Genomic DNA, 23496 nt, shown 5'->3' with positions numbered 1-23496 from the left:
AGTGGGGACAATAGTGCTCCTTTTCATCCCAAAAACTTTAATTTGCCCTCCATTGTGCAAATAGTTTTTAACCTATGCGTTAGGACTATATACAATAGCAACATTTAATACTATTGCTTTGTGAATAGATATAGGTTATTTCTTTTTAAATGTTCTAAGACATGGTCTGTCAGTAAAATAAAGTGTTTTTTTTCTACACATTGTGTATTTCTAGTTTAGATTTGCTGTATACAGCGCTGTTTAAATAATCTCTCTATATATGCATGCATGTGTTTATATGAGTATATATGCATGTATATACATATATAAATAAATACATAGATACACATGTATATATATATATAGACACACACATATTCACATATTTAGACATATATATTTTTATCTTAAGGAATACCTTTACAAGTACAGGTGGCCCTCGGTTTACAACGGTTCAATTTACACCGTTTCAGAATAACAACCTTTTTTTCCAGTCATGTGACTGCTATTGAAAAGCATTGAGAAGCAGTGCATTGATTAAAATAGCCAGTAGGTGGAGCTGTCCGCTTGTGTTGCAGCAAAGCCAAGCAAGCTGAAATTAATCAGTTTAACCAGAACTGAGCTATCGAGCAGATTTCAAAGGAACAAGGTCTTCCTGTCTATAAATCAGTGCAGATTGGAATGCATAGAAAGAACTGTTTGCAGAAAAATGCAAGTGAAGTTTGTGTTGTGTGATTATTTTATAAGGTTTATAATGCTATTTAGCAAATGTTTTTGTTCATTTAACTTAGTTTAATTATATATTCTGTGTTATGTGATTATTTTATTAGGTTTATAATGCTGTTTAGCATTTAAAGTCTTAATTTCAAAGCTTTAAAAATAATGTATTAGGTGTTACTTATGACAATTTTGAGAGGGGCCTGGAACCTAACTCCCTCACTTCCCATTGACTTACATTATAAACTGGGTTTCAATTTACAACGGTTTCGATTTACAACCATTCCTTCTGGAACCTAACCCCGGCGTAAACTGAGGGCTACCTGTATTGGTATTTTGCCATTTTCTGTTCAGAATGACCTGGTATGTAAATTATTGTACATACATTTTAGAAATAACTGAAACAGTGTACTGTTACATTTGTAGTTCAGCCAAATTAGGTTTTTAGCCAAGCAACTTATTTAGCTGGCATATATCTAAATATAAATCTATACTTTTTTTCAAAACCTGAGACAAAAAAAAAAATGTATTGAATGAGATTTATTCAGCCATTATGAATTATTTCATGCAAAGCAGATTTCTGCACTCAGTAACCCTGTGGTACTTCTAGCAAAACTAATTCCATAAATCAATATGCTGCTGAACTTGCAGAAGAAAAAAATGATATCTCTATACATAGGAGATAAAGAAAATAAACAACACGTTTTTCTTCAATTTAGATCATCTACAGATAAGGACTAATTCAAATACAAAAAGTAAATGTAAAGCTTTTAAAGGTTTCTGCAAAATGTTATCTATAAATAAAGTTCTATTGCAACCAACATTTTACTTTCCACTGTTCTCTGAATATAAAGATTTAAACACCCCAATACAATGATAATGCAAATTTAACAATGTTCAAAGTGCAGAAACGATTATATTCTTTTCAGGAAGAGTTTAATTGAATAATATTTCCATTCTCTTCATCTACAGGAAGTGCTAAAATTGGCAAAAATGTACTAATCTAGTTGGACAAATCTCTCCAATTCCAAAGTTACTGTATGCTGCAGATATCATTTTTTTTTTCTTTTTAACAAAGTATGATGATCTTTAAAATGAATATAGCTTTTTAATAAATGGAATATTATAATATATCTATAGCAATTAAAATGTTAAATGTACATGGGTTACAGCTTTGACATATATAACTCATTTTTATTCTAAAAAATTAAATCTCAATTTAAATGACCTGCATCTTATACTCCAAATACATGGCGACCCCAGACTGTATTCTATAAAAATTAGATGTGTTTTATATGACAATGAACCAGTAAAGAAAAGTGAAATCACACAAAAAAACCTCAAAAGATTTTGTGTGATTTCACTTCATGCAGACGAGGTTTTGATCATGACGCCATATATGGTAAGGTGACAAAAATAATTACTGAATAGGGGAAGACTTAAACATAATTATATTCCGGAGAAGGAATATTTTAGAGATGATTATACATTACCTGGATTTTAAGACATGATTAATTTTGTAGAATACAGTGTGGGGTCACTAACCATTATGAATTTGGAATATAAAAGGCAGAAAATTTGAACAGTATCTTTTTCAGTATAAAAGTGAGTTATATATGCAAAAATCATAAAGCATAGAATACCTTCCAGCATCTGACAGAGGTTTTCCGGCACAGGGAAGTGAGAAGGACTTATGGACAGTAGGCGACTGCTGCTTTTATAAACAGAGTCGCTACAGGATGGTCAAGGCTGCATTTGTTCCATGACCAGTGCATGTCATGAACAGGGTTGGGTGGAGGTTGAGGTGTGTTGTGGGCAGAGTTGGGGTAATCTCAAAAACTGGGGCATCTGCCCTTATGGTGGAAGCTGAGGGAGGGAGAAGGGGCAAACCTGTCAACAACCCAACATGAATTGGGAAGGTTGGCAGGTATGCTATGGATCTATTATATATTATATTTTGTTAAATAAATCATCATAACAAAATCAACATACTTTCTTAAAACCAGTTAAAGTTGTGATTTTATGTGGATGAATAAAAAGAGTTTGTCATCCTCTCCATTGCCAAATCAGATTACATTTTTTGTGGGCCTACCAAAGATAACCTCTGTGGCTTCTTCACCTAAGGCCCTTGCATGAGGTGCTACACACTTAATGACATTTACACGCCCTCCTTCCCAACAGTAAATCTTTAATAACTAATATTAACTCTTCTATAGCCTTGGCTATGCAATCATTGTACATTTATTAAACCACAACCTGCTCGATTTGGACACTATAAGCTACATTTATCAAGTGGCGAGAGCTGCTTTAGCGCCATGGAGGAGCAGGCTCACTCATTCAAAGCTGCTTGCTGCAAATTAACATGCTATGGTGACCGCTGCTTCTTCAAAAACCCTTAACTCTCTCATTTGGGTTGATTAACAGACTAATCCGTGGCGAAAAGGGTGCAGCATTACACAAGAAAATACATGTGCAATGTTAAATGCAGGCAGCGAATTCTGTAGGCCTCGCATCGAGACGGGCAGACAGGTTCATTGTTTGCAAGTAAGGAATCCGATCTGTCTGTGATTTGATAAATGGGGCTATATTTAATTTCTGAATCTGTGGCTGTAAATAAATTCAGAAGCATTAAACATAAGGCCGCTGTTTTCTACCCTCTCTGCAACCTTAGAGGTGGCAAATTAAAATCATCCTAGACTGATCAGTCAAGTGTGAATGACAGTCTAAGATCTCACATGAACAGTCTTGAGCAATCTTAACTTCCAGCTGTAATGCTTAATTGGTGATGAGCTAGGGTGGACATGTTCTCTGTTAGGGAACTTTGTCCTTCCACAGCTTCTTGAATGGCGTCCTTGTCAACCCAAAAAATCTTACATATGAATAAAAATATATATAAATATAGCCAATTATGTTTACTTATTGAAATGTTATAATTAAACTAAGCTAAATAAAAAGAGAAAATATATTCAATATTTTGCAAATCAGGCCACTCTATGTAACTTCCCACTAACATATCACCTTCCTCACTAATTCTCTGTGACATCACATGCTGTGCACAGCTACCCTGGTTCAGAAATGCGGCTTTAAACTTTAAGCTCATAAAACCTGGTCTCCTGTAGTTAGTTGTGTCAGTTCTCTGCATATAATTAGTCATATTATTAAGAGAATGAAAGTGTTTTATATTTGATTGAGCTCACTGTTAATTTGGCTAAGAACAGTATTACTGCAAATCGAGAAGCAATAGATAGTTGGGGTTTTTTTTAGGTTACACGGAAATGACAACATCCATCTGCTGAGGTGGGATTGATTTATGATCTGATCATAGAGCAATTAAAGCCAAAACAAATATTGCACAATTCCCAACGAAAAGCTGAAAAGTTTCTGATTGTTAATTAGTCATAGTTATGTATAAAAACTGTAATTATACCAAAAGTATCGATACAGTGAAATATGAAAAAACAGTCAAACACATAATTTCAAGGTTTTAAAGAAACAAACAAAAACCCAACAGAAAATAGCAGTATAAAATGCACAGGTAACAAGTAAAGGTGAAAGAAATAATGAATACAAACTATAATTTACTTGAGAATTTTCAGAGGTATAGACGTGTCCTTGATCGCCACAATAACCCCACCATGATCCAAATATAATATGTGATGTTCCTCTTCAAACACCTGTATAAAATATACAAACAGATCCATTAAAGGGGCATTATACTCAAACATTCTCTGTTGTGTTTATGAAAGAGCAGTAGTGAAACATTTTGAAAATAATTGTTTTGTATGAAATAGGTTAAGTAAAAAATGTTTATATTTATTTATGTGGATGATAATTTGCAGCTGAGTCATGGGACTGTATTGTTCATGGGCTCTCACAGACAAAGATTCCATTGAGATGGTAAAGTTTGGAAACTGGTGCTAAAAAATCTCCATAGGCTTTGGAAGAGATACAGTGGCAAGAAAAAATATGTGAACCCTTTAGAAATGAATGCATTTCTGTTTAAATTTGTCTTAAAATCTTGTTTTAAGTTAATCTATGTTACAGTAATCAACTAAACAATCTGTTTAACTAATAACACACACATTATTGTATTGTTCTTGTACATAATGAATGTATCATTCAAATATTCACAGTATAGTTTGGAAAACGTTTGTGAAACCCTAGGTTAATGACTTAAACAAATGCTAATTTAATTTGAAACTGATGTCTAATAATGAAACGAGATTGAAATTGTAGGTTAGAGCTACTTTGACTTCTAAAAATCAATCAAACATTTTGAGTTTGCTATTCACAAAATTCATCTGTTGATGTGAAACATGCCTAAAAAAAAAAGAGCTCTTAGTAGATCTATGAAACAAGAATTGTTGGGTTGCATAAAAACTGGAAAGGGTTACAAAGATATCTCAAAGAGCTTAGATATTCATCTGTCCACTGTTAGACTAATTGTGTATAAATGGAGAAGATTTAGTACTGTGGCTACTCTCCCTGGCCAGCCAGCCAAGATGACTCAAAGGGCGCAATTCTCAATGAGGTAAAAAATAACCCTAGAGTGGCGGCTAAAATCTTGAAGAAATCATTGGAATTGGTTAACATCTCTGTTCATGAGTCTACAATACGGAACGCATTGAATAGGTATGTTATCCATGGCAGGACACCAGGAAGAAAGCTGCTACTTTACCAAAAAAACATTGCTGCACACCTGAAGTTTGCTAAAGTCCACCTTGACACTCCACAACTCTACTGGGAAAATGTTTTGTGGACTGATGAACCTAAGGTTGAGTTGTTTGGAAAGAACATGCAGCACTATGTGTGGTGTAAAAAGAGCACTGCATACCAACATGAAAACATCATCCCAAAGGTTAAGTACGGTGGAGAAAGCATCGTGATTTGGGGCTGCTTTGCTGCTTTGGGGCCTGGATCACTTGCCATATTCGAGAAAAATTAATTCCCAAGTTTATCAAGATACCCTATAGCCTAATATCATGGTGGCTGTATGCCAGCTGAAGCTCTGTAGAAGCTGGGTGATACAGAAGGACAATGATCCTAAACTTTGAAGTAAATTCAATAAAGAATGGCTTAAAAAAAAAGAAAATCTGCCTTTTGGAGTTACCCAGTATGAGTCCAGACCTTAACCCCATAAAGAATCTGTAGAATGACCTCAAGAGAGCTGTTCACATTAGACAAGTTAAGAATATGGGGCCTATTTATCAAAGTGTCAACTGAAAATACGTTGGAATTCCACGTCGTAATTGTTGTGAGATTGATCCGAACTAGTTAGATCTTGTAATTTTTATTTAAAGTTAGGCGGTTGTTAGGTTTAGGGGTTAATAGCTTAATTTATTTTTTTGCGATGTGGGGGCTGACGGTTTAGGGGCTAATAGCTTTAGTTAGTGGTGGTGATGTGGGAAGCCAGAGATTTAGGGGTTGATAAGTTTATTTAGTGGCAGTGATGTCGGTAAGCGGCGGAATAGAGGTTAATATTTTTTTAGTGGCGGCGATGTTGGGAGCAGCAGATTAGGGTTTATTAGGTTTATTATACAGGGAGTGCAGAATTATTAGGCAAATGAGTATTTTGACCACATCATCCTCTTTATGCATGTTGTCTTACTCCAAGCTGTATAGGCTCAAAAGCCTACTACCAATTAAGCATATTAGGTGATGTGCATCTCTGTAATGAGAAGGGGTGTGGTCTAATGACATCAACACCCTATATCAGGTGTGCATAATTATTAGGCAACTTCCTTTCCTTTGGCAAAATGGGTCAAAAGAAGGACTTGACAGGCTCAGAAAAGTCAAAAATAGTGAGATATCTTGCAGAGGGATGCAGCACTCTTAAAATTGCAAAGCTTCTGAAGCGTGATCATCGAACAATCAAGCGTTTCATTCAAAATAGTCAACAGGGTCGCAAGAAGCGTGTGGAAAAACCAAGGCGCAAAATAACTGCCCATGAACTGAGAAAAGTCAAGCGTGCAGCTGCCAAGATGCCACTTGCCACCAGTTTGGCCATATTTCAGAGCTGCAACATCACTGGAGTGCCCAAAAGCACAAGGTGTGCAATACTCAGAGACATGGCCAATGTAAGAAAGGCTGAAAGACGACCACCACTGAACAAGACACACAAGCTGAAACGTCAAGACTGGGCCAAGAAATATCTCAAGACTGATTTTTCTAAGGTTTTATGGACTGATGAAATAAGAGTGAGTCTTGATGGGCCAGATGGATGGGCCCGTGGCTGGATTGGTAAAGGGCAGAGAGCTCCAGTCCGACTCAGACGCCAGCAAGGTGGAGGTGGAGTACTGGTTTGGGCTGGTATCATCAAAGATGAACTTGTGGGGCCTTTTCGGGTTGAGGATGGAGTCAAGCTCAACTCCCAGTCCTACTGCCAGTTTCTGGAAGACACCTTCTTCAAGCAGTGGTACAGGAAGAAGTCTGCATCCTTCAAGAAAAACATCACACGCGTCCAAGTAATCCACAGCGTGGCTGGCAAGAAAGGGTATAAAAGAAGAAAATCTAATGACATGGCCTCCTTGTTCACCTGATCTGAACCCCATTGAGAACCTGTGGCCCATCATCAAATGTGAGATTTAAAAGGAGGGAAAACAGTACACCTCTCTGAACAGTGTCTGGGAGGCTGTGGTTGCTGCTGCACGCAATGTTGATGGTGAACAGATCAAAACACTGACAGAATCCATGGATGGCAGGCTTTTGAGTGTCCTTGCAAAGAAAGGTGGCTATATTGGTCACTGATTTGTTTTTGTTTTGTTTTTGAATGTCAGAAATGTATATTTGTGAATGTTGAGATGTTATATTGGTTTCACTGGTAAAAATAAATAATTGAAATGGGTATATATTTGTTTTTTGTTAAGTTGCCTAATAATTATGCACAGTAATAGTCACCTGCACACACAGATATCCCCCTAAAATAGCTATAACTAAAAACAAACTAAAAACTACTTCCAAAACTATTCAGCTTTGATATTAATGAGTTTTTTGGGTTCATTGAGAACATGGTTGTTGTTCAATAATAAAATTAATCCTCAAAAATACAACTTGCCTAATAATTCTGCACTCCCTGGCGTCGATGCGGGAGGGCAGCAGTTTAAGGGTTAATAGGTAATTTACGGGTGTTAGTGTACTTTGTAGCAGTTTAGTTGGTATAAATAAAGTTGGGAAAAACCTGAATAATAGCGCCATCGATGACTGTTAGTTAACAACAGTCTGATGCTCATCGCCCCGTACTTGGTGCACTGGTTTTTGACGGCTTTGTTTATAAATATGGAGATCGTATTCAGATCTGCGGCCGCAATGTTTAGCGATGTTAGGCGAGCGTATTGACACCCGCAAATGCAATATAGTTGACGCTTTGATAAATATCCCCCTATGGCTGAGCTGATGCAAATTCTGTAAGGAAAAGTAGTCCAAAATTCCTCCTGAATGTTGTGTAAGTTTAAACCGCAGCTACTGGAAATGCTTGGTTGAAGTTATTGTTGTGATAGGAGGATCAACTAGCTATTAAATCCAAGTGTTCACTTACTTTTTCCACAGCACTGTGAATGTTTAATGGGATGTGTTCATTAAAGACATGAAAGATTATAATTGTTTGTGAGTTGTTAGCTTAAGCATATTGTGTTTGTCTATACTTGTGACTTTGAGATGACATTTTATGACCAATTCATAAAGAAAACCAACTAATTCTAAACGGTTCACATACTTTTTCTTGTTTTTATCACCAGTTTCCACAGTTTACCACCTCAATGAAATCTAGGTCAAAGTTGGTCTATTCAGCGCAGGAGCACACATTCTTCAAATAAAAAAAAAAAGCACTGATAAAACGTTCCAGATGGAACAGAGAAACATTTTGAGTATCAATTCCCTTTAAAGGAACATTTACATTACAAAAGGTCTGCATGCAAAATACCATTTAAAACCTTAATTTTGTTACGTAATATGTTCATTGATTTGCAGGTCCAGAACTCAATGGCAAAATATTTTGTGCTAGATTACGAGTGGAGCAGTATTTAACACTCCCACTCGCACGCTAAATCCGCTAGAGGTAAGCTTTTTGTGCACATCGGGTAGCACGCATATTACAAGTTGAAAGTAAAAAGTTCTTGCTCTTGCGCTAACCCAACGTAAAAAAAGCCAAACTTAGAATACTGCGCGCACTTAAACATATTCCCTCATACAAGTCAACGGGGGGAAAAAAGAGTAAAAAATACACCCTACTTGCACACAAACCTGATCACATACTATCAGTATTTCACATTCCAATGTTCTGCACATAGCAGAATATGTTCTATGTATTTATAAATAGATATTCCTATATATATCTGTATATATCTATACTTATATAAAATCATGTATATATAAGTGTATAGATATTGTACCAAAATACCATCATATATATATATATGTATTTATGAATAAATAGAACATATTCTGCTTTGTGAAGAACATTGGAATGGGAAATATTAATATTTTCATATCGGGTAAGCGCACTTGAGAGTATGTGATCTGGTTTGCGTGTGAGTAGCACTTTTTTGGCTACATTGACTTCTATGGGAGAATATGTTACTGTGCGTGCAATATTCTAAGTTCAGTTTTTTATGCGCAGCAGGTTAGCACACAAGCGAAAACTGTTTACTTTCAACTGTAATACAAGCGCTACCCGACGTGCGCAAAAAGCTTACTTTTAGTGAAGTTAAATACCGCTCCACTTTAAGGGGCCTATTTATCATGATGTGAGCGGTCATGATCCGATATTGCGAATCATGTCTGCTGCACATCGATAAATGCCGACAGCATAAGCTGAACTGCTGAATGGTGAACTGCTGGTGAAATACCACCCCCTGCAGATACGCGGCCAATCAGCCGCTAGCTGGGGGTGTTAATCAACCCAATCGTATTGGATCGGATTGATTTCCGGCTATTTCTGTCCGTAGCCTCAGAGCAGGCGGACAGATTATGGAGCGGGCATCAAGCTCCGTACGTAGCTTGATAAATAGGACCCTTAATCTGGCCCTTAGTGTTTAATGTCCATCTATTACTTCTGAAATGAAAATGATAAGTTTACTATTTTTTTGTGCTAAAACTTTGTTTGACAATAGAAAAACACATATTAAACAGATACTGGCGATGTAAGAGGATGACAGATTAATACTTTGAATGATGATGACAATCAAGTAAAGCTTTACCAAGTAGTTTTACCAGTTCCTAAAAAAACAGCAGTAACTGCCAAGAGAGGAATTATTGTGGAAAAATAACTTATAGTGATTGGAAAGTTCCCAATAGCAAGCTGGCAGCAAATCTATGCTTGTTCATCCTCTGACTGAAATGATCTTTCAAAATCTCAGCTGTTAAAACAATCAAGAATGTTCTCACAGCTCAATAAAAAAAAAAAAAATGTAGACATATTCACTGTGATCCTAAACCATTTAATACAATTCTTTATAAATGTATTAATTGCTTTTTATTGAATGTATTCAAGTTTTACATTTCTGTAATAAATGTATTAATTGCCTTTTATTCTGTTATAAATGTATTTTAAAAAAGTAAGAAAATTAACAGTAAGATAATTATTATATACATTGTCATATGTGATTTTAGCAAAATTAAAATTTGATATATGATCCTCAATGACTTGCGGCTAAATTACGAGTTTTGCGTTATGAGTGAAAAAGCAGCGTTAAGGGTTATAGCGCTGCTTTTTCACTACCACTGCTATTACGAGTCTTGTCAAAAAAGCTGTACCGCACACTTTTTTGGCCGTAACGCAAATTAACTTACGCAATTTGCGTAAAGTCTTTTTTCAATGGGACTTCCATAGCGCCGATATTACAAGCATTTTCTGGGAGGCCAAAAAGTGAGCGGTACAGCCTATCCCGCAAGATTCGTAACGCAATCTAAAGTCAGTAGTTATGAGTTTTACGCTACAAAGCTGTAGCATAAAACTCATAACTAAAGTGCTAAAAAGTACACTGACACTCATAAACTACCTATTAACCCCTAAACTGAGGCCCTCCCGCTCCCGACATCACCGCCACTATAATAAACATATTAACCCCTAAACTGCTGCACTCCCGCCTTGCAAACACTAGTTAAGTATTATTAACCCCTAATCTGCCGCCCCTAACATCGCCACCACCTACCTACATTTATTAACCCCTAATCTTCTGCTCAGGACATCGCTGCCACTATAATAAACATATTAACCCCTAAACCTAACCCTAAATCTAACCCTAACACCCCCTAACATTAATATAATTAAAATAAATTGAAATAAAACTTACTATTAATAACTAAATAATTCCTATTTAAAACTAAATACTTACCTGTAAACTAATAGTTACATTGTAGCTAGCTTAGGTTTTATTTTTTATTTCACAGGCAAGTTTGTATTTATTTTAACTAGGTAGAATAGTTAGTAAATAGTTTTTAACTATTTAATATCTAGTTAAAAAAAATACAAATTTACCTGTAAAATAAAGCTAACCTGAGTTACACTAAAACCTAACCTTACACTACAATTAAATCAATTACCTAAATTAATTACAATTACCTAAATGAAATACAATTACCTAAATTACAAAAAAAAATTGGAACAGCCAATAGAACAGCCAATAGAATGCAAGCTCAATCCTATTGGCTGATTGGATCAGCCAAAAGGATTGAAGCTCAATCCTATTGGTTGATTGCATCAGCCAATAGGATTTTTTCACCTTTAATTCCGATTGGCTGATAGAATTCTATCAGCCAATCGGAATTCAAGGGACGCTATCTTGGATGGCGTCACTTAAAGGAACCTTCATTTCAGAAGAGCCGTCGTCAGAAGAGTATGCTTCGCGCCGGATGTCTTGAAGATGGACCCGCTCCGCTCCGGATGGATGAGGATTTTATTTGAGGGGTTGGTTGTGTGGGTGGTGGGTTTTACTGTTGGGGGGTTGTTTTTATTTTTTTTACAGGTAAAAGTGCTGATTTCTTTGGGGCAATGCCCGTCAAAAGGCCCCTTTAAGGGCTATTGGTAGTTTAGTTTAGGCTCTGGTTTTTTTTTATTTTGGGGTGGCTTTTTTATTTTGATAGGGCTTTTAGATTAGGTGTAATTAGTTTAAATATCTGATAATTTCTTTTTTTATTTTGTGTAATTTAGTGTTTGTTTTTTTTGTAATTTAGATAAATGTATTTAATAAATGTAATTTATTTAATTGTAGTGTAAGGTTAGGTGTTAGTGTAACTCAGGTTAGGTTTTATTTTACAGGTAAATTTGTATTTATTTTAGCTAGGTAGTTAGTAAATAGTTCATAACTATTTACTAACTAATCTACCTAGTTAAAATAAATAAAAACTTACCTGTAAAATAAATAAAAAAACCTAAGCTAGCTACAATGTAACTATTAGTTATATTGTAGCTAGCTTAGGGTTTATTTTATAGGTAAGTATTTAGTTTTAAATAGGAATTATTTAGGTAATGATAGCAATTTTTATTTAGATTTATTTTAATTATATTTGTTAGGGGGTGTTAGGGTTAGGGTTAGACTTAGGTTTAGGGGGTTAATAAATATAGTATAGTGGCGGCGATGTTAGGGGCGGCAGATTAGGGGTTAATAATATTTAACTAGTGTTTGTGATGCGGGAGTACGGCGGTTTAGGGGTTAATATGTTTATTATAGTGACGGCGATGTCCAGAGAGGAAGATTAGGGGTAAATAACATTATGTAGGTGTCGGCGATGTTGGGGGCGGCAGATTAGGGGTTAATAAGTGTAAGATTAGGGGATTTTTAGACTCGGGTTCATGTTAGGGTGTTAGGTGTAAACATAAATTTTGTTTCCCCATGTTAGACTTTTTTTAGCCGGCTCTCCCCATTGATGTCTATGAGGAAGTCGTGCATGAGCACGTAAATCCAGCTCAACGCAGCTTTCAGCAGAGCTGGTATTGTAGTGCGGTATGGAGCACAATTTTGCTTTACGCTCACTTCTTGCCTGTTAACGCCGGGTTTTAGTAAACCTGTAATACCAGCGCTGTAGGGAAGTGAGTAGTGACAATAACGTGCAAGTTAGTACTGTGCAGCTCTTACCGCAAAACTTGTAATCTAGCCGTTGATTATTTAATTAAAATAACTCAAAAGGCAGATATAATTTGCCAGTTATTTTAATAAAAAGAATAACAGAATATGTCTGAAGATAGAATGCACATCTGTATTCCTGAAATGGATGTGTAGTCAGGCTGGTTAGAGGGCGGAGCCAAAGGCCATCCAAGGCATGGCTGGGTTGGCACATGGTAATCGTTAATCACACTGGAAGTGACATTGAGGTGGACAGTTATTGTAGGTGATGTCACATGGACATAGCAGGGTGGTTCATGTGCAGGGTTAAGGCATTTATTAGCATGAAAAAATGCACTTTGTACTTCATGTACAATTTTCACTTTAAATATGAATTTTACTTTAAAATATAATTTTACGAGTTTTACTTGCACTATGAAATTAAAATGTTAACAATACTGTTAGAATATTTGCTAATTACGCTAGAAGTTAACTTTTTGAGTGCATCGGGTTACGCTCGTACTACAAGTTGAAAGTAAAAAGTTATCGTGCTTGCGCTAACCTGACACATGCAAATGGATTACTTCTAGCGCAATTAGAATATCGCATGTGTGATAACGTGGTCACGTATTCCCCCATAGAAAAAAGTGGGGAAAAAACTAACACTACTGGCGCACTAACCCAAACTCATGTTCTCAAGTGCGCTAAACCGACATGAAAAGATGAATATTTCACGTTCCAATGCGAGGTCAATTCTATCGGCTGATCCAATCAGCCAATTGCATTGAACTTCAATCCGATTGGCTGATTAAATCAACAAATCGGATTTTTCCTACCTTAATTCCGATTGGCTGATTGAATCCTATCAGCCAATCGGAATTCGAGGGACGCCATCTTGGATGACGTCATTTAAAGGAACCGTCATTCGTCGTTAGTCCGTCATGCTGGAAGGATGCTCCGTGCCGGATGTCTTCAAGATGGAATCGCTCCTCGTCGGATGGAAGAAGATAGAAGATCCCGGTCCGGATGTTCTCTTCTGCCCTGATAGGATGAAGACTTCTGCCGGTCTGGATGTCCTCTTCTGCCCCATTGGATGACCACTTGTGCCCGGCTGGGTGAAGACGGCTCAAGGTAGGGTTATCTTCAATGGGGTAGTGTTAGGTTTTATTAAGGGGGGAATTGGATGGGTTTTAGAGTAGGGGTGTGTGGGTGGTGGGTTGTAATGTTGGGGGTATTGTAATTTTTTTCTACATGTAAAAGAGCTGATTACTTTGGGGCAATGCCCCGCAAAAGGCCCTTTTAAGGGCTATTTGTAATTTAGTATAGGGTAGGGAAATTTTATTATTTTGGGGAGCTTTTTTATTTTATTACGGGGATTAAATTAGGTGTAATTAGTTTAAAATTCTTGTAATTCTTTTTTTATTTTCTGAAATTTAGTGTTTTTTTTCTTTCGTAATTTAGTTTATTGAATTTAATTGTACTTAATTGTAGGTAGTTTAGGTAATTAGTTTAATGATAGTGTAGTGTTAGGTGTAATTGTAACTTAGGTTAGGATTTATTTTACAGGTAATTTTGTACTTATTTTAGCTAGGTAGTTATTAAATAGTTAATAACTATTTAATAACTATTGTACCTAGTTAAAATAAATACAAAGTTGCCTGTAAAATAAAAATAAATCATAAGCTAACTACAATGTAACTATTAGTGATATTGTATCTAGTTTAGGGTCTATTTTATAGGTAAGTATTTAGTTTTAAATAGGAATCATTTATTTAATTGTAGTTATTTTATTTAGATGTATTTAAATTATATTTAAATTAGGGGGGTGTTAGGGTTAGGGTTAGACTTAGGTTTAGGGGTTAATAACTTTATTATAGTGGCGGCGACGTTGGCGGCGGCAGATTAGGGGTTAATTAATTTAATATAGTTGCGGCGACGTTGGGGGGGCAGATTAGGAGTTAATAAATTTAATATAGTTGCGGCGACGTTGGGGGGGCAGATTAGGGGTTAATAACTATAATGTAGGTGTCGGCGATGTTGGGGGCAGCAGATTATGGGTTTATAAGTATAATGTAGGTGGCGGCGGTGTCCGGAGCGGCAGATTAGGGGTTAATAATTATAATGCAGGTGTCGGCGATGTCAGGGGCGGCAGATTAGGGGTTAATAAGTGTAAGATTAGGGGTGTTTAGACTTGGGGTTTATGTTAGGGTGTTAGGTGCAGACATATTTTTTCTTTCCCCATAGGAAACAACGGGGCTGCGTTAGGAGCTGAACGCTGCTTTTTTGCAGGTGTTAGGTTTTTTTTCAGCCAGCTCAGCCCCATTGTTTCCTATGGGGAAATCATGCATGAGCACGTTTAGCCATCTTACCGCTACCGTAAGCAACACTGGTATTGAGGTGAGATGTAGAGCTAAATTTTGCTCAACACTCACCTTTTTGAGGATAACGCCGGGTTTAAAAAAAACTGTAATACCAGCGTTGGCTTAAGGGAGCGGTGGAAAAAAAAGGAGCGTTAGATCCGCAAGCCTTACCGACAAAAACTCGTAATCTAGCAGTTCATTTCCTGTTGTTGTAACAAAAACATTGTACAAAACACAAGTGTTTGTGTAATCCAAAATAAAAATGTTTAATTAACTGTTGGTGTGTTCCACACATATATATATATATATATATATATATATATATATATATATATATATATATATACAAATATATAGATATTTAGAGATGTATATGTATGTATCTCAATGTTAAAGTCCTTTGCCTGTGTTTTTTTCTAACACCTCATATCTTTGAGCACTTTTTGTGCAATTTTTTTTCAATAATTGTTTATTAGATATTATTATTATGAATGTAACTGTACTTTGTAATGTATTTTTTATGTGTTTTGTGAGACTTTTTTGTTTTGCAAAACAGTTAACCAGAGCTCTGAATACACAATAACCCGACTAGTGTTAACCTGAATTGCGCTTAATCGTGTTTACTTTCAGCTTGTAATATGAGCGCAATTTAACCTGCGCCCAAATGATTGTGAAAACCTGAGAACGCTTGTGCACAAATGTTTACGCCCCACTCGAAATCTGGTCCTATATCTGTATACAGCAAAGAAATAATTTATGAAGAAAAGATGACTTTTGGGCACAAATCATTATATAAATATACATAATCATTATATACACATATATATATATATATATATATATATATATCAATGTATGTGTGTGTATATATTATATATAAATATAAAAAAAAGGAAATAAACCTTGTAACCAGGGGCGAAACTACAGGGGGTGCAGAGGGCACATTTTTTTTTTACAATAAAAAACGTTGAGCTGCCACTGCCTGCACTGATATCATGTGAGTGTGACATGATGCTTCCATTGTCTCTGACTACAGGGGTTAGTGTTTCTGTTTTACCCATTGGTGTTTATGTGTGTGTGTGTATGTATGTGACTGTGTGTGTATTTATGCATGTATGTGTGTTTATGTATGTATGTACAGTATGTGACTGTGTGTATTTATGCATGTATGTGTGTATGTATGTATGTATGTATGTATGTATGTATGTATGTGACTGTGTGTGTATTTATGCATGTATGTGTGTGTATGTATGTATGTATGTGACTGTGTGTGTATTTATGCATGTATGTATGTGTGTGTGTATGTTTGTGGAACCAGCAAATGGCAGACCTTGTTACTACAGCATGGGGGGAACAGGGGGTAAACAGTGTCACTATACAGTACCACTATATACAGTAAGGGGGGGCTGGACCATGTCACAGACTACTGTGGTCACTTTATAAAGTACTGGGGCGGGTAGGGTCAGGCCAGCCATCTCACTAGCAGACTACAGACTGTGTCACTGACTCACTATATACAGTACTGGTGGGTTAAACAGTGTCACTATATACAGTAATAGGGGGTCAGACCATCTCACAGACTGTGGGCACAGGGTACCGCCTTTTGCACATTTGTTTTCTGTGTTTAATGTAAAAAAAAAAAAAGATATGTATCAAATTCACTTTGTTTTTGGGGTGGGGGTGGGGGGCCCTTCTTAGATTCTTGCACCTGGGCCCTGTGGTTTCTAGTTACGCCTCTGCTTGTAACATATGATAATAATGCCACTATCACTATTGCTGTTAGAATTTTATGATTACATGCAGGTTTGTACCTTTTATACCCTCACCTGTTTGATAGAGTCATAGGTTACATCATAGTGACATGTACTGGCAAAACGTGGTATTACACCTTCTTTAAACTTTTATATTAACCCTAGATGTACCTTGCTCATAGTTAAAAACAGTAATGAAGTATAAAAACCTGTATGTACAATTAAAAAAGGAGTACAAAGTACAACATGGTATATCACTGTCACAGAAAAAAATTCCAATCAAAGTCTCTGTTGAGGCCCTTGGGTATCATCGCATCTAATTTATTGATCCAAAACATTTCCCTCATTTTAATCAATTTTCCGTCACCTCCTCTCTTTGGCAAAGCAACCTGTTCAATAATTTAAAACCATAGTTGGCTGATGTTATATCCCATGGAGAGGAAGTGAGAGGAAATAGGTGCTTCTTTATCCTTCCTTTTAATGTTGTACTTATGTTCAATAAGCCTTTCCCTGATATCCATGCAGATCTCACCAACATAGATTAGACCACATGGGCATTTAATTAGGTAGATAACAAAGTTATATCTGCATGTTAAATATTCTCAAATCTGAAATGTGTTACTATTAATAGGGTGATAGAAATATTCCCCTTTTATCATTGATCCACAATGACTACAGTTATGGCACAGATAACATCCAGTCCTAGTCTTCCTTACTGTCCTTTGTGTGATCATTTTATTACTGCCAATATATGCATGGACCAGTTGGTCCTTTAGAATTGTATTCCTTTTAAAGGCTGTCATTGGAATATTTTTAAAGCCATCTACTTGTGGGTTACATTCTCTTAGTATATGCCAGTATTTTCTGAGAATTTTATTTATCTGGGGACTGAGTCTATTATATTGAGTTGTAAAAATGATGCTCTCTTCTTCATTTCCCCTATCTTTCTTTATATTTGTGTTTTCTTGGATCACACTATTGAGTTGTTCTTGTATTACATTTTTGGATACCCCCTTGTCTCAAATTTTTTGCCATTTCTTGTGACCTAAGCTTGCACTTATCATTATCTGATACGATACGTTTTACCCTAAAAAATTGGCTCTTGAGTATAGCTTTGAATGTGTTAATAGGAAACTGCAAATTCTGATAGAAATAACCTATTAGAATTTCACAGTTTTCATCCTATCAACACATTTAAAGCTATATTCAAGAGCCAATTTTTGAGAGTAAAACGTATCGTATCAGATGATGATAAGTGCAAACTTAGGTTACAACAAAAATTTGAAACAAGGGGGTATCCAAAAAATGTAATACAAGAACAACTCAACAGTGTGATCCAAGAAAACACAAATATAAAAAAGATATATAGGAAATAAACAAGAGAGGATAATTTTTACAACTCAATAGTCCCCAGATAAATAAAATTCTCAGAAAATACTGGCACATACTAAGAGAATGTAAACCACAAGTAGATGCCTTTAAAAATATGCTAATGACAGCCTTTAAAGGGAATACAAGTCTAAAGGACCAACTGGTCCATGCAGATATTGGCAGTAATAAGAGAATCATACAAAGGACAATAGGGGAGACTAGGACTGGTTTTTATCCATGCCTTAACTGTAGTCATTGTGGATCAATGATAACAGAAGAATTTTTCTATCACCCTATCAATGGTAACAAATTTCAGATTTGAGAATATTTAACATGCAGATCCACCTTTGTTATCTACCTAATTAAATGCCCATGTGGTCTAAACTATGTTGGTGAGACCTGCAGGGAAATCAGGGAAAGGCTTACTGAAACATAAGTCCAACATTAGAAGGAAGGACAAAGAAGCACATGTTTCCTCTCACTTCCTCTCAATGGGACATAACATCAGCCAGCTACAGTTTAAAATTATTGAACAGGTAGCTTTACCAATTAGAGGAGGTGACAGGGTACACTTGCTTAAAATGAGGGATCAATAAATTAGATGCAATGATACCAAAGGGCCTCAACAGAGACTTTGATTGGAATTTGTTTCTGTGACAGTGATATACCATGTTGTACTTTGTACACCTTTTTTAATTGTACATACAGGTTTTTATACTTTATAACTGTTTTTAACTATGAGCAAGGTACATCTAGGGTTAATATAAAAGTTTAAAGAAGGTGTAAAACCAATTTTTGCCAGTAGATGTCAATATGATGTAACCTATGACTCTTTATCAAACAGGTAAGGGTATAAAAGGTACAAACCTACAGGCTTGAAACGTTGTTCTCTTGCCTTTTGGACCCAACCTATGAAAATAAAGGTCTTTTAAGAAATCATTGGTGGCTGGAGTGTTTTAACATGTATCTACTTTGATAGTAAGAACCTGGCAAGTCTGTTACTCCGTGCTGTTTTCCCTGCTTTGTGGATTTACGAGGATTTTATGATTACCATTTATTAAAAAACATTACCTATGTTCCATATACTGGGTACAATCATAGGAACCAATTAGGTATGTATCTATATATTTATATATTTATATTTATATACAGTATATATATATATGTATATGTATATATATATATATATATATATATATATATATATATATATACACAAAGTGACATACACATACATCTTTAAATTGGATATAAGGAATAATGCCTCATTATAGTTATAGGGTTCATATATATCAGATAGTAACCTAAAATTATTAAGTAAATGTATCAACTCCCTACTTTATTTAAAGGAAAGACATTTCCATTTTAACCTAAAACAAAAGGGGGGAAGACAACCCCAGGCCGGGGGGGGGGGGGGGGAGACGACACACTCACAGAGCCACACACACATTGAGTGGCCTACTTAAACAGAGATCATTTTCCCTACTACAAATTTGGTCATTGGTAAAGTATATGGTGATTACATATTTTTATTTATATAATTGTTATATTTCAAATTTCATCTAAAATAGGTATTAGACGGTTAATATAATTTAGATGTTGGTGTTTAAAGTTTAATATAGCATAACAAATTCTTAATTCCTGTTGTAGAAGAAATTAAAGGTTTATTTGAATGTGGGAATCAATTATTTTTACTCCCTAGGGAAGAATATATTTAAACTACCCAAATACTGTTGGCTGTATTGATTATTTGCTATAAGTTCTGGAATATAATTATATATATCAATATGGTTACCTGACCACATTTGTTTGCAATTTGGTCTCTTTACTATAATTATAATACATAGTACTAACAACTTGCAACCAGTAGGGGATGTATAATTGTTATATGATCTAAAAGGTTAAGAATGTACATTGGTATAAGTATATTGGGCACGTTTTTAAATCATTACAGTGGCCAGAGGTGTGATTTAAAATTTCAGCATTCAGTGGTATATTTTACATGTGACTATTCTGAGAATAATTAAAATATCTGTGTTACTGAACCAGACTAATATTAAAGAATAAACATGTTTATCTGTTGAGACTAAAGTGATTCACTGGTAAATGCTACTGGAATTGTTGTAAGGCGTTTTAATTGTTGTATTTGATTTGTGATTACTTGGTTAGGATTTGGTAATCAGGATTATAATATTGTGTTTATGACCTGCATTGTAACAGATAATTGAATTGAGACAAATATAATTGTAATAATTTGCAGGTTTTTTTTTTTATTAATGTTTTACTAAATTTTTCTTTTATTATAAAAATATATAGCACCACCCACCAAAAATAATTTCGGAATAGTATAGTAAAAATTAAACTTTCATGATTCAAATAGAGCAGGCAATTTTAAGCAACGTTCTAATTTACTCCTATTGTCAATTTGTCTTTGTTCTCTTGCTATCTTTATTTGAAAGTAAGCATAGGAGCCAGCCCATTTTTGGTTCAGCAGCTGGGTAGCGCTTGCTGATTGGTGTATACATTTAGACACCAATCAGAAAATGCTACCTAGGTTCTGAACCAAAAATGGGCCAGCTCCTATGCTTACATTCTTGCTTTTTCAAATAAAGATAGCAAGAGAATGAATAAAAATGAATAATAAGAGTAAATTAGAAAGTTGTTTAAAATGACATGCTCTATCTAAATAATAAAAGTTAAATTTTGACTAGACTATTCCTAATAATGTGTATTTATTAATCATATATAATTAGAAAATTATTACATTGATAACTCCTAACAATCTTTTATTGAGCATTATATTCAAATGCATTGTATGTATCTCTCCTCCACAAACAGAAATGTAAGGAACCTGAGATACACACACCTCAAGGTAAAAATAGTCCATTCCAGAATCCTTTGATGAAACTTGTATTACGGATATATCTTTTAAGATAATCTTGCCTAATCAGAGAGCTTTAGAGAAAGAGAACCAGAGAGAGGAATAGTTTGAGAGAGAATTAGAAAGCAAAAGTAAAAGATAGAGAGGGAGAGAGAGAGACATACGCCTAGATTTAGAGTTTTGTCGGTAACGACCCGCGTAGCTAACGCTGGCTTTTTTCTGGCCGCACCTTTTAAATACCTCTGGTATTGAGAGTTCACAGAATGGCTGCGTTAGGCTCCAAAAAGGGAGCGTACAGGCATATTTACCGCCACTGCAACTCTAGATACCAGAGTTGCTTACGGACGTGGCCAGCTTCAAAAACGTGCTCGTGCACGATTCCCCCATAGAAAACAATGGGGCTGTTTGAGCTGAAAAAAAACCTAACACCTGCAAAAAAGCCGCGTTCAGCTCCTAACGCAGCCCCATTGTTTCCTATGGGGAAACACTTCCTACGTCTGCACCTAACACCCTAACATGTACCCCGAGTCTAAACACCCCTAACCTTACACGTATTAACCCCTAATCTGCCGCCCCCCCTATCGCTGACCCCTGCATATGATTTTTAACCCCTAATCTGCCGCTCCGTACACCCCCGCCACCTACATTATCCCTATGTACCCCTAATCTGCTGCCCTAACATCGCCAACCCCTATATTATATTTATTAACCCCTAATCTGCCGCCCCCAACGTCGCCTCCACCTAACTACACTTATTAACCCCTAATCTACCAACCGGACCTGAGCGCTACTATAATAAATGTATTAACCCCTAATCCGCCTCACTCCCGCCTCAATAACCCTATAATAAATAGTATTAACCCCTAATCTGCCCTCCCTAACATTGCCGACACCTAACTTCAAGTATTAACCCCTAATCTGCCGACAGGATCTCACCGCTACTCTAATAAATTTATTAACCCCTAAAGCTAAGTCTAACTTTAACCCTAACACCCCCCTAAATTAAATATAATTTAAATCTAACGAAATAAATTAACTCTTATTAAATAAATTATTCCTATTTAAAGCTAAATACTTACCTGTAAAATAAACCCTAATATAGCTACAATATAAATTATAATTATATTATAGCTATTTTAGGATTTATATTTATTTTACAGGTAACTTTGTATTTATTTTAACCAGGTACAATAGCTATTAAATAGTTAAGAACTATTTAATAGCTAAAATAGTTAAAATAATTACAAAATTACCTGTAAAATAAATCCTAACCTAAGTTACAATTAAACCTAACACTACACTATCAATAAATTAATTAAATAAAATACCTACAATTATCTACAATTAAACCTAACACTACACTATAAATAAATAAATAAATTAAATACAATTCCTACAAATAAATGCAATTAAATAAACTAACTAAAGTACAAAAAATAAAAAAGAACTAAGTTACAAAAAATAAAAAAATAAAACATTAGAAAAAAATTACAACAATTTTAAACTAATTACGCCCCCTAATAAAATAACAAAGACCCCCAAAATAAAAAAATGCCCTACCCTATTCTAAATTACAAAAGTTCAAAGCTCTTTTACCTTACCAGCCCTGAACAGGGCCCTTTGCGGGGCATGCCCCAAAGAATTCAGCTCTTTTGCCTGTAAAAAAACACATACAATACCCCCCCAACATTACAACTCACCACCCACATACCCCTTATCTAACCCAAACCCCCCTTAAATAAACCTAACACTAAGCCCCTGAAGATCTTCCTACCTTATCTTCACACCGATCGGTCCTGGATCCAAAATCTTCATCCAACCCAAGCGGGGGCTAGACATCCATCATCCGGCGGCTGAAGAGGTCCAGAAGAGGCTCCAAAATCTTCATCCTATCCGGGAAGAAGAGGCGATCCAGACCGGCAACCATCTTGATTCAAGCGGCATCTTCTATCTTCATCCGATGAGGACCGGCTCCATCGTGAAGACCTCCAGCGCGGATCAATCTTCTTCCGACGACGTCCAACTGAAGAATGACGGTTCCTTTAAGGGACGTCATCCAAGATGGCGTCCCTCGAATTCCGATTGGCTGATAGGATTCTATCAGCCAATCGGAATTAAGGTATGAAAATTCTGATTGGCTGATGGAATCAGCCAATCAGATTCAAGTTCAATTCGATTGGCTGATCCGATCAGCCAATCAGATTGAGCTCGCATTCTATTGGCTGTTCCGATCAGCCAATAGGGTATAGGGTAGGGCATTTTTTTATTTTATTTAACTATATTTAACTTAGGGGGGTGTTAGTGTTAGGGTTAGACTTAGCTTTAGGGGTTAATACATTTATTAGAATAGCGGTGAGCTCCAGTCGGCAGATTAGGGGTTAATACTTGAAGTTAGGTGT

General features: G+C 35.8%; 1 protein-coding gene across 1 annotated transcript in view; it reads right to left on the bottom strand.

Moving 5' to 3' along the window:
* The window catches only part of SORCS2 (sortilin related VPS10 domain containing receptor 2), a 1789666-nt gene that overhangs the window by 294047 nt on the left and 1472123 nt on the right, over positions 1 to 23496 (bottom strand). Inside the window, exon 13 of the mRNA XM_053704165.1 lies at positions 4279 to 4370. Coding sequence (XP_053560140.1) covers positions 4279 to 4370 — 92 coding nt within the window. The remainder of the gene's footprint in view (positions 1 to 4278; positions 4371 to 23496) is intronic.

This window comes from Bombina bombina, chromosome 2 (assembly GCF_027579735.1).
Source record: "Bombina bombina isolate aBomBom1 chromosome 2, aBomBom1.pri, whole genome shotgun sequence".
NCBI classification, from domain to species: domain Eukaryota; kingdom Metazoa; phylum Chordata; class Amphibia; order Anura; family Bombinatoridae; genus Bombina; species Bombina bombina.
The sequence above is the reverse complement of the archived record's forward strand: the minus strand, read 5'-3'. Positions and strand labels throughout refer to the sequence as shown.